Below are 12,355 nucleotides of genomic sequence, written 5' to 3'. Positions count from 1 at the left end.
ACTTAGCTACGGAGCGGCGGCGGCGGGCGTTGTAGCTTTCGACGACACCCTGGCCGCCATCAGAGTCGGCAAGAAACATATATTTCCCCCAAAGTTACGTACGTGACATGCACATAGCGACATGCACGTACGGGCAAACGATCAAATGTTTGGAAGCCAAAGCTGTACTCACGGTAGCGCGTCTGCTATCCAGCTCAAACACAACACAACCTCCTGATTGTGTTGCTGTAGTCCGCTGCTAATACACCGATCGCACCTACAACTTTCTTCTTTGCAGTCTCCATTGCCTATTAAACAAATTGCAAAAGATTCACCAACACAGATGTCCAGAATACTGTGGAATTTTTCATTGAAAACAGAGCAGTTTGTATGGTGACACATTGGGTCAGAATACTTCCGTTGCCGTCGTGACGTCACGCGCATACGTCATCATACATAGACGTTTTCAAGCTGAAGTTTCCCGGGAAATTTCAAATTGCACTTTATAAGTTAACCCGGCCGTATTGGCATGTGTTGCAATGTTAAGATTTCATCATAGATATATAAACTATCAGACTGTGTGGTCGGTAGTAGTGAGTTTCAGTAGGCCTTCAATATGCTACTTCTACTATTCTAATTTCAATGAGAAAAGCTTTGTAAAAATGTTATTGTGTTTATTTTAGTTACTTGCTATAAAACATTTACAGTTCTATAATCTTTTTTCAAAATATTGGATTGGGACTCGAAATCAGATTGGATATGAGGCCAAAAATGTTGATCGGGACATACTTATTATTTACATATAAACTGGTTGTTGGTGCAGTGTTTGGCTGTGCTTAGGTCTTATTTGTGACATTAAAAAAACGTGTCTCTCCAAGTACCACCATAATATCCAACATTGAAATACAGAAGGAGCAGGTCTAAGTGTTCAATAAAAACAAGGCAGAGATTTTATCCAACAAATATATTTAATATTGTTGGCCTCTGTGACCTTACACTTGGTTTGAACAGTAACGAGAACAATAAAACAATGTACTTTACTCATGACTGCTGTGATGATTTGTTAATTAATGTGATACATTGCCATACCACGAGATGGAGCCTGCGTACCACTGGTGGTACACGTACCACAGTTTGACAATCATAGTTTTTGGGTGACGGGGGGTTGGGGTATATGTCTGATTTAGTGGTAAAACACCACAACAATCCAAACACCTTATTTCAATGAGCTTTGGAGTTTGAATTTGAACAACATTAATTTGTGGACCCCCTTATGAACGCCGCATTCATAAGTCTCATTTTGCCTCCTAATTGAGTGATTTCCTGTGTGGAATAATTTCATCTCCCCGTGCCCTCGCATCTAATTTCTCAAAAAAATTTCTGAACAGACATACTTATCTCTCTTTTTGTCTCTCCTCTCCTTTCAGGTGACTCATCTCAGAGCGGTAAGACATTTTATGTATTTATTTCCCCTATTTCTGCCACCTTTGGCCTGTTCTTTTCATGTACATTCACCTGATAACTGATTGGCTTCATTAGTGTTGCCACCTGAGCATCACTCGGACGAGGTACACCAAAGTTATATTGGCCTTAGGCCTTTTTGCCTTTTCTGTCTGACATTTCCAGAATGATCTTTTTTTTTCAAATTGGTGAATCCATATGCTGACTGGGGCTTAGTTTAAGGTTGTTTTTTTGGTGTACATTACATCCCCCCAACGTTCTTAAGCCTAAAGCTGCATTGCTTTCCAATGTAAATGCAAATTACAACTGTTTATATATGACATAGCGGCTAACCCTGGGCACTATTATATGTTTCCTTGTTAGAATTATTTTTCTATGAGGTTGTTTTGCTGCAGAGTGTGCAGGCCTTGTATTTGGTAGCTGTTTTCTCCGTGGATTAATTAATCATGTTTGGTTTAGTTAAAAGGAACTCCGCTGCAATTTGCTCTACTCTACGGTTAGTCATGTGTGAACGTGATCATCTTAAAGGCCTACTGAAATGAATTTTTTTAAAATTTAAACGGGGATAGCAGATCCATTCTAAGTGTCATACTTGATCATTTCGCGATATTGCCATATTTTTGCTGAAAGGATTTAGTATAGAACAACGATGATAAAGTTCGCAACTTTTGGTCGCTGATAAAAAAAAGCCTTGCCCTTACCGGAAGTAGCGTGATGACACCGGAGGAAGGGCTGCTAACATTTTCCTATTGTTTACACCAGCACCGAGAGAGATTCGGACCGAGAAAGCGACAATTACCCCATTAATTTGAGCGAGGATTAAAGATTCGTGGGTGAGGAACGTGAAAGTGAAGGACTAGCGTGCAGTGCAGAACGTATCTTTTTTCGCTCTGACCGTAACTTAGGTACAAGGGCTCATTGGATTCCACACTCTCTCCTTTTTCTATTGTGGATCACGGATTTGTATTTTAAACCACCTCGGTTACTATATCCTCTTGAAAATGAGAGTCGAGAACGCGAAATGGACATTTACAGTGACTTTTATCTCCACGACAATACATCGGTGAAGCACCTTAGCTACAGAGCTAACGTGATAGCACATCAGGCTCAAATGCATATAGAAACAAAACAAATAAGCCCCTGACTGGAAGGATAGACAGAAGATCAACAATACTACCAAACTCTGGACATGTAACTACACAGTTAATGCTTTCCAGCTTGGCGAAGTTTAGCAATGCTGTTGCTAACGACGCCATTGAAGCTAACTTAGCTACGGAACCTCGACAGAGCTATGCTAAAAACATTAGCTTTGCACCTACGCCAGCTCTCATCTGCTCATCACGACCCGTGCTCACCTGCGTTCCAGCGATCGACGGTACGACGAAGGACTTCACCCGATCACCAATGCGGTCGGCGGCCCGGAGACGTAGGAAGTCAAGGTGAGGCCGTTCGTCTAGCGCGTCTGCTATCCTCAAAGTCCGCCTGGTTGTGTTGCTGTAGTCCGCCGCTAATACACCGATCGCACCTACAGCTTTCTTCTTTGCAGTCTCCATTGTTCATTAAACAAATTGCAAACGATTCACCAACACAGATGTCCAGAATACTGTGGAATTTTGAGATGAAAACAGAGCTTTATGTATTGGATTCAATGAGCTCCGAATACTTCCGCTTCAACGGTTGACATCACGCGCAAACGTCATCATATCGAAACGTTTTCAGCCGGAAGTTTGCCGGGAAATTTAAAATTGCACTTTATAAGTTAACCCGGCCGTATTGGCATGTGTTGCAATGTTAAGATTGCATCATTGATATACATACTATCAGACTGCGTAGTCGGTAGTAGTGGGTTTCAGTAGGCCTTTAACTCTGGTGCAGTTCAAATATGAACGCTTCATGGATCAAATACATGTATTACTGTTAAAATGACACCAGAAAATCATGCAGAAATGACAAATATGTGTCTCTTTGCTGTACGCTCTCCGTGTGTGTGTGTGTGTGTGTGTGTGTGTGTGTGTGTGTGTGTGTGTGTGTGTGTGTGTGTGTGTGTGTGTGTGTGTGTGTGTGTGTGTGTGTGTGTGTGTGTGTGTGTGTGTGTGTGTGTGTGTGTGTGTGTGTGTGTGTGTCTGCATGTGTATAATTTTACAAGCTTTTTTTTTTTTTGTTTAAATCTAAGCTGGTAAACATAGCAAAATATTTATATATATATATATATATATATTGAACCAAGTAAACAACATTTTGGTTTGGAATAATTGAGTAACATCACATGCTATGTCACAAAAGCTGACCAATCCAAATGGTATGCACACTGCACCGAAGAGATGGGAAATGGATTATACGTGTATAGCGCTTTTTTTACCTTCAAGGTACTCAAAGCGCTTTGACACTATTTCCACTTTCACCCATTCACACACTCATTCACACACTGATGGCGGGAGCTGCCATGCAAGGCGCTAACCACGACCCATCAGGAGCAAGGGTGAAGTGTGTTGCTTAAGGACACAACGGACGTGACTAAAATGGCCGAAGGTGGGACCAAACCTGCAACCCTCAAGTTGCCGGCACTGCCGCTCTACCACCCGAGCCATGTCGTCCCCTAATTACTTCTTTATTTTTGGAGTACCAAAAGTGTGAAGACAGCCTCAAAAGTCTGCCCCTTACTTTACTGTTCTGAATTAAATCCACTTCCCAGTCGTTTGTGTATCGGAGCTGAAATACTGTGAAATACGTAAGCATTCGTTTAAAAAATGCCAATTTGGTAAAAATGCTGACACGTCACAGCAGACTAGCTTTCTATTAACACGTCGTTTGGATAGTGCAATTGTGCAAATCACACACGAGGAAGATGGGGCGGCCGGACTAATGTAACGTAGCAACACCTCCCTCAAAAACAGGCAGGAAATGAGATGAGCTCAGTTTAAAAACTCCCCGCTTGCAGCAGCAGTTTTTCGCTGACGTGTCACAGTTTCTTATCTTAGCATAATTAGCTTCTCTCCGCATTCTATTAGTATGATTTACCACAATGTGCTGCATGGAATAAACACGCTTTGTGATCTATCCTGTCTAATTATGTATCTTAAGCACTGTTATAGATAAGCAAGCGTCCGTATGAGTTGCAAATTCAAGCATTTAGCATCTGCTCAGACTTATTAGGTTTTCATTATAAAGCTATGATAGTCAGCTTCGTGTGCAAAAAAAGATCTGGCAGTTTGTTTTTTGTTTTTTTACAGAGAATAAATAATTGTATTAAAACAATTCTGCAAACAGAGGGAGAAGAAAAGGGGTTACGAGGGGACGAACACTACATATATTTTATTTTCTTGTTAATATTAGTGTAATTGTAATTTTGGGTGGTCAGTTAATGAAACAAGCAAAACCATTGAAACCTGCAGGAGTATCATTCAGCTAGTTTTCAGAACTCATGCACTTTCTCAAGTTGTACTCACACAAAGCTAATCGTACCGTGCTTGGGCCTACTTTACACTTAAAGGGTGGCATGTTTAGCTAGTGTAAACCCACTGATCACACAGTAACCCCCCTCTGTCATGATTAGAAGAGGTGAGCGAGTGCACAGCACAATTGCATGCATACAATATAGAACAGGGGTGTCAAACTCATTTTAGATCGGAGGCCACATGGAGAAAAATCTACTCCCAAGTGGGCCGGACTGGTAAAATCACGGCACGATAACTTAAAAATGAAGACAACTTCAGATTGTTTTCTTTGTTTAAAAATAGAACAAGCACATTCTAAAAATGTACAAATCAAAATGTTGTAGGGTTTTGTTTACACTTACATGTTAATAGTATTCAATCTTTATTTGTCGTTATTTATACTTTCTGAATAAATGATGTGATAATGTTCATCAGTCAACTCATTGGTGTTAATTTTCAATCGAGCAAGATAAAAAAATAATATCAAAATCAAACTTGTCCAGGGTGTACACTGCCTTCCGCCCGATTGTAGCTGAGATAGGCTCCAGCGCCCCCTGTGACCCCAAAGGGAATAAGCGGTAGAAAATGGATGGATGGAAATTCCAGGATGTTATTTACGTAATTTGCTCATTTTCCTTGACTGGTGCACTAACATCATATGGTTATTTATTTTTTTTACATATGTAGCATAAACTACAAATATACAAATAATTGCTATTGTGACATGTAGTGGACACATTTAGAACAGCAGTTTCTTTTATTTAAAAATTTCGGCTCATTTTCATACTTCGCAAACTCATCCCGCGGGCCGTACGTTTGACACCCCTGCTATAGAATGTCTGCAATCACTCTTCACAGATTCCAAAAGATAGCCAAAACAATTAGTAATATTAATGAAATTAGGGCTTCGACAGTTAGATTAATTTGATTAGAAAAATGCTTAGATTAATATTATGTTGCTTTGATCAATTATATATTGTAACTATAAAAGTTGAGAAAATCTGGACTGTATGGATACATTTAAATATGCGGACATAAAGTGGATAAGGATGGTGGTGTGTGGGTGCAGTGATCTGAGTGGCGGTTACCAGCGGTAAAACTGCCATTCCAATGTTGATGATGTGCATTTATTTATATTGATTAGTTATGGCAGGCAGAAATATTGTTGAGGCATTAAGGCTTTAAAGTATTTTTTTATTTTTTTTTCTGAATAATAAAACCATCATCATAGTTTTATTATTATGTACCGAGGATGTCGTTGTGGCTTGTACAGCCCTTTGAGACACTTGTGATTTAGGGCTATATAAATAATCATTGATTGATTGATTGATTGATTGATTATTATCCATCCATCCACCCATCCATCCATCCATCCATCCATCCATTTTCTTGTTATTATTATTATAGATATTAGCAGTCGCAGCAGTAGTAGTAGTAGTATGAATACTGAAATAATCGATAACCGCAGCCCTTGAAAGAAATACAGACACTTAAAATAATCCAAAAGTCAAACGATTTATTCGTGCGCGTGTAGGATGTGCCATTTAATTGATTGGTCGCTCCTAGCGAAAATAAATTAAAGACAGCCTCAGCTTTGCACAGTAGAAATAGACAGAACAACTTCAAATGAGATTTCGACATAATCTACAAAGTCAGTGAAATTGGAGTATTTCAACAGTGTAGAACTGAGGCACAAGCAAAAAGACCAAAGGAGGGGCAATATAAGTTCAATTCTCCAACTTGAAATGTTTCATAAATTGGTCTAAAAAATGTTTTTTTCCTTCCTGAAATGGTACTTGCTAAATTAGATGCATGCATGTGAAATGTTGTTGTTAATGCAGGAAGCGTTCAATGACACAGCCAGCATACTACTGATGCTCATCAGGTAAACATGGCTACCAGCTTTCTCCTCAGGCAGGTCATTTGTTAGCTAATATTGGTTCACTTTGACCAGCCTCTCATGCAAAGCTTATCAGGCTATGTGGTCCTTTTCCATGTGGAGACAGTCAGTCTGCAAGCAGAGATCTTTATCTGCAGGCCAATTCCACTTGGACTCCATCAAACAACATTGAGAGAGATGTAAACATCTTTTTTGTGCATCTGCCTGTCTCCGCGTCCCAGAGCTGTGTTCTTCACTCCACGGACGATTAGCATCTCTCGTTTTGCCTTTTTATTTTTTTTTCTTCCACCCAAGTCTCCCTTCACGCAAGCGCAGCGACAGGATTGGCCTGCCCGCCACGGGGGAGCGCTTGCTGAGCCGCACATTCACAATTTAGAAAATAAAGCGAGGTTTTCACTTAGCAGAACACATTGTTTTTCTCAGCCTTCTCCCTACAGAGTATCAACAGTTAGACAAACCTCACAAAACAAAACCAAAAACGAGTGTTGATGCTTCCAGCTATTTGTTTAAAGCATCTGACATTATACAATTTCAGTTTCAGTTTCAGTTTATTTCAAACATGCATACGATACAATGTAATGCATCGTACATTTCCAGTTGTTTCATTACAGCACGTCCAAATAGGAGTAGGAAGAAGCAGATCTTATTTAATCCTACCCCTTTTCATACCATAGCAATTTTATCCAATTTCCTTGTTCTCTGTAACAGAACAGTGAACACATAAATAATAAATAAATAACATACCATAGTAAGCAAACAAATATTAAATACATAAATAATCTTTGTCTCAATAAAAAGAAAAAACAAAAAAAAGGGTTCAAGATCCATCCGTCCATTTTCTACCGCTTTTCCCTTTTGGGGTCGCGGGGGGTGTTAGAGCCTATCTCAGCTGCATTCGGGCGGAAGGCGGGGTACACCCTGGACAAGTCGCTACCTCAACGCAGGGCCAATACAGTTAGACCGGGGGTCGGCAACCCGCGGCTCTAGAGCCGCATGCGGCTCTTTAGCGCCGCCCTAGTGGCTCTCTGGAGCTTTTTCAAAAATGTATGAAAAATGGAAAAAGATGAGGGGGAAAAAAATATTTTTGGTTTTAATATGGTTTCTGTAGGAGGACAAACATGACACAAACCTCCCTAATTGTTAGAAATCACACTGTTTATATTAAACATGCTTCACTGATTCAAGTATTTGGCGAGCGCCGTTTTGTCCTACTAATTTTGGCGGTCCTTGAACTCACCCCAGTTTGTTTACATATATAACTTTCTCCGACTTTCTAGGACGTGTTTTATGCCACTTCTTTTTCTGTCTCATTTTGTCCACCAAACTTTTAACGTTGTGCGTGAATACACAAAGGTGAGTTTTGTTGATGTTATTGACTTGTGTGGAGTGCTAGTCAGACATATTTGGTCAATGCATGACTGCAAGCTAATCGATGCTAACATGCTATTTAGGCTAGCTATATGTACATATTGCATCATTATGCCTCATTTGTAGGTATATTTGAGGTCATTTAGTTTCCTTTAAGTCCTCTTAATTCAATGTATATCTCATGACATACTATCTGTATATAATATGGCTTTTAATTTTTTGCGGCTCCAGACAGATTTGTTTTTTGTATTTTTGGTCCAATATGGCTCTTTCAACATTTTGGGTTGCCGACCCCTGAGTTAGACAGACAACTTTCACACTCACATTCACACACTAGAGCCAATTTAGTGTTGCCAATCAACCTATCCCCAGGTGCATGTCTTTGGAGGTGGGATGAAGCCGGAGTATCCGGAGGGAACCCTTGCAGTCACGGGGAGAACTTGCAAACTCCACACAGAAAGATCCCGAGCCCGGGATTGAACTCAGGACTACTCAGGACCTTCATATTGTGAGGCACATGCACTAACCCCTGTTCCACCGTGCTGCCATGAACTGCTTTTATCAGCTTGATCATCTCGAAGCAATAATGCCACTCTATTATCCTTGGAACTAGGGCTGGGCGATACATCGATATACTTGGTTTGTCTCTGTGCGATATAGAAAATGACTATATCGTGATATTCGAGTATACGTTCTCACGCAGTTGCTTTTAGCTGCAGGCATTACACTACAGGCTCTTCTCACTCTTTCTAGTCTCTCCTTCTCACAGAGACTTAAACAAGCGCACCTTCTTACATACGTCACATACATATACGCCCTCGCTGAGCAGAGAGGTAGCAGCATGGCTAAAGTTAGCTGTGGTGTGAGTGGTAATACGAGAGAAAGAAGGTGCAAATCTGGTAACAAATGAAGGAATAATTAATTCCCAAGAAAACCAGCACGGGGTCCATCGTCTGGCGGTGGTTTGGCTTCAAGTGGGAATATGTCGAAAAAACAACTGTAATTTGTCAAGTGTGGAGCAAAAGCGTTGCTACAAAAAGTAGCATGACTGCTAATATGTAGCATCATTTGAAAAGTCTCCCGCTCGAGAATGAAGAGTGCTTACTCCGCACGTCAACATCTCCGTTCGGTGCCACACCAATAAAATGCAGAGGCAACAATTTCCACATTAACACCATATGAAAAAAATAGTCCACGACATAAGGAGATAATGTCCGCCGGAACCTACCACATATCGAAGGACATACACTATTTGAGTTCCTCTTATGCAGCTCATTTTTATTTGACAGTTATTGAAATATCTTGTGTGACATCATGCACAGAAGTGCACTTTATTTGTTTTAAACTATTGTAGTGGCGTTCTGTACAAAAAGTGCACTTTAATTTAGTGTTGTTTTGATTTGTCATCCTGAGGACATCATGCACAAAAGTGCACTAATAACTTGTTTTAAAATGTCTGACAATTTTTTTCACTTTCTGTTTTGAAATGACATGAATGTTTGTGCCACTGCTTAATAACTGTTTAATAAATACAGTGTTGGTCAATTGACTTAGTTGTGATTTCCCTCTCTGCATGAAAGTTTAAAATGAGCAATTTTTTTAATGCAGTATGAACAAGAATGTTTTAATGTAGACACATAGAATCATCATACTGCTGTGATTATATGCATCAAGTGTTCATTCAAGGCTAAGGCAAAATATCGAGATATATATCGTGTATCGCGATATGGCCTAAAAATATTGAGATATTAAAAAAAGGTCATATCGCCCAGCCCTACTTGGAACCACAACCAAGTTGTCTTGCCTGCCAGCCGGCCTGAGGGCCCACATTCACATAGCCAACAAAAGGCATCAAGACTCACATTTCCATTGCAGAGGAGAGTGCTAATGAGACAGCTACCTGAGATAATTACTGCTCAAGGAGTCCAAGCTCTCAAACGGGGAAGCGCTGCAATTAAATAGCCTCTCATTTGCTCCATTTGAGGCATTATTTACGCTGTGTTGCACACCTCGAAACCTGGACTACGAGATTTGGGACGAATGCAAGCATGACTAAGCAATGTTCATGATAATAAGGGCTAGAAATTCCCTCAGAAATGCAGAAGAAAGAATCAATCTGAAGACTGTAATGCTGCTTAATAGGGATGTAGGAGTACGCCGCAATTACGGATCGGTACGTACCTCGGTTTTAAAGGCCCTTCTCTAATGTTGACAACATTGGCATTTAAAGGCCTACTGAAATGATTTTTTTTTTATTTAAACAGGGATAGCAGATCTATTCTATGTGTCATACTTGATCATTTCGCTATATTGCCATATTTTTGCTGAAAGGATTTAGTATAGAAAAATGACGATAAAGATCGCAACTTTTGGTGTCTGACAAAAAAAAGCCTTGCCCCTACCGGAAGGAGCGTGACATAGTCAGCTGAACATGTCCACAAAGTTCCCTATTGTTTACAGTGATGGCGGCCAGAAGTGAGAGCGATTCGGACCGAGAAAGCGACGATTTCCCCATTAATTTGAGCGAGGATGAAAGATTCGTGGATGAGGAACGTTAGAGTGCAGTTCAAGACATATCTTTTTTCGCTCTGACCGTAACTTAGGTACAACCTGGCTCATTGGATTCCACACTTTCTCCTTTTTCTATTGTGGATCACGGATTTGTATTTTAAACCACCTCGGATACTATATCCTCTTGAAAATGAGAGTCGAGAACACGAAATGGACATTCACAGTGACTTTTATCTCCACGACAATACATCGGTGAAACACTTTAGCTACAAGCTAACATGATAGCATCGTGCTTTAACTGCATATAGAAACAAAAGAAATAAACCCCTGACAGGAAGGATAGATAGAAAATCAACAATACTATTAAACCGTGGACATGTAAATACACGGTTAAAGGCCTACTGAAATGATTTTTTTTTATTTAAACGGGGATAGCAGATCTATTCTATGTGTCATACTTGATCATTTCGCGATATTGCCATATTTTTGCTGAAAGGATTTAGTATAGAACAACGACGATAAAGATTGCAACTTTTGGTATCTGATAAAAAAAAGGCTTGCACCTACCGGAAGTAGCGTGACGTAGTCAGTTGAACATATACGCAAAGTTCCCTATTGTTTACAATGATGGCCGCATGAAGTGAGAGAGATTCGGACCGAGAAAGCGACAATTTCCCCATTAATTTGAGCGAGGATGAAAGATTTGTGGATGAGTAAAGTGCAAGTGAAGGACTAGTGGGGAGTTGAAGCTATTCAGATAGGGAAGATGCTGTGAGAGCCGGGGGTGACCTGATATTCAGCTGGGAATGACTACAACAGTAAATAAACACAAGACATATATATACTCTATTAGCCACAACACAACCAGGCTTATATTTAATATGCCACAAATTAATCCTGCATAAAAACACCTGCGTGTTTGTTATGCTAGCTCCTAGCTCCTCTGCTAGCTCCTAGCTCCATAGAACACGCCAATACAATTCAAACACCTGATCAACACACACAATCACTCAGCCCAAAAGACCGTTTACCTAACCCAAGGTTCATAAAGCTTATATATTTTTAAAAAGTTACGTACGTGACGCGCACATACGGTCAAGTTATCGAATGTTTAGCAGCCAAGGCTGCATACTCACGGTACCTGATATTCAGCTGGGAATGACTACAACAGTAAATAAACACAAGACATATATATACTCTATTAGCCACAACACAACCAGGCTTATATTTAATATGCCACAAATTAATCCTGCATAATAACACCTGCGTGTTTGTTATGCTAGCTCCTAGCTCCTCTGCTAGCTCCTAGCTCCATAGAACACGCCAATACAATTCAAACACCCGATCAACACACACAATCACTCAGCCCAAAAGACCGTTCACCTAACCCAAGGTTCATAAAGCTTATATATTTTTAAAAAGTTACGTACGTGACGCGCACTTACGGTACGGTACGTGTTATGCTAGCTCCTAGCTCCTCTGCTAGCTCCTAGCTCCATAGAACACGCCAATACAATTCAAACACATGATCAACACACACAATCACTCAGCCCAAAAGACCGTTCACCTAACCCAAGGTTCATAAAGCTTATATATTTTAAAAAAGTTACGTACATACGCAAAAAAAAGCCAAAGCTGCATACTCACAGTAGCACGTCTGCGTCTTTGTCATCCAAATCAAAGTAATCCTGGTAAGAGTCTG

At 40.2% G+C, this 12,355-nt stretch overlaps 1 protein-coding gene across 12 annotated transcripts in view; it reads left to right on the top strand.

The window, feature by feature from the left end:
• The window catches only part of LOC133661820 (neurexin-2-like), a 957,097-nt gene that overhangs the window by 317,423 nt on the left and 627,319 nt on the right, over nucleotides 1–12,355 (top strand). For 7 of the 12 annotated variants that reach the window (XM_062065342.1, XM_062065337.1, XM_062065335.1 and 4 more), the window contains one exon: nucleotides 1,407–1,424. The exons of the other annotated variants lie outside the window; for them this stretch is intronic. In XM_062065342.1, coding sequence (XP_061921326.1) covers nucleotides 1,407–1,424 — 18 coding nt within the window. The remainder of the gene's footprint in view (nucleotides 1–1,406; nucleotides 1,425–12,355) is intronic. 12 annotated transcript variants of the gene reach the window in all.

This window comes from Entelurus aequoreus, linkage group LG12 (assembly GCF_033978785.1).
Source record: "Entelurus aequoreus isolate RoL-2023_Sb linkage group LG12, RoL_Eaeq_v1.1, whole genome shotgun sequence".
NCBI lineage: Eukaryota > Metazoa > Chordata > Actinopteri > Syngnathiformes > Syngnathidae > Entelurus > Entelurus aequoreus.
This window is presented reverse-complemented; position numbering and strand designations above follow the sequence as displayed.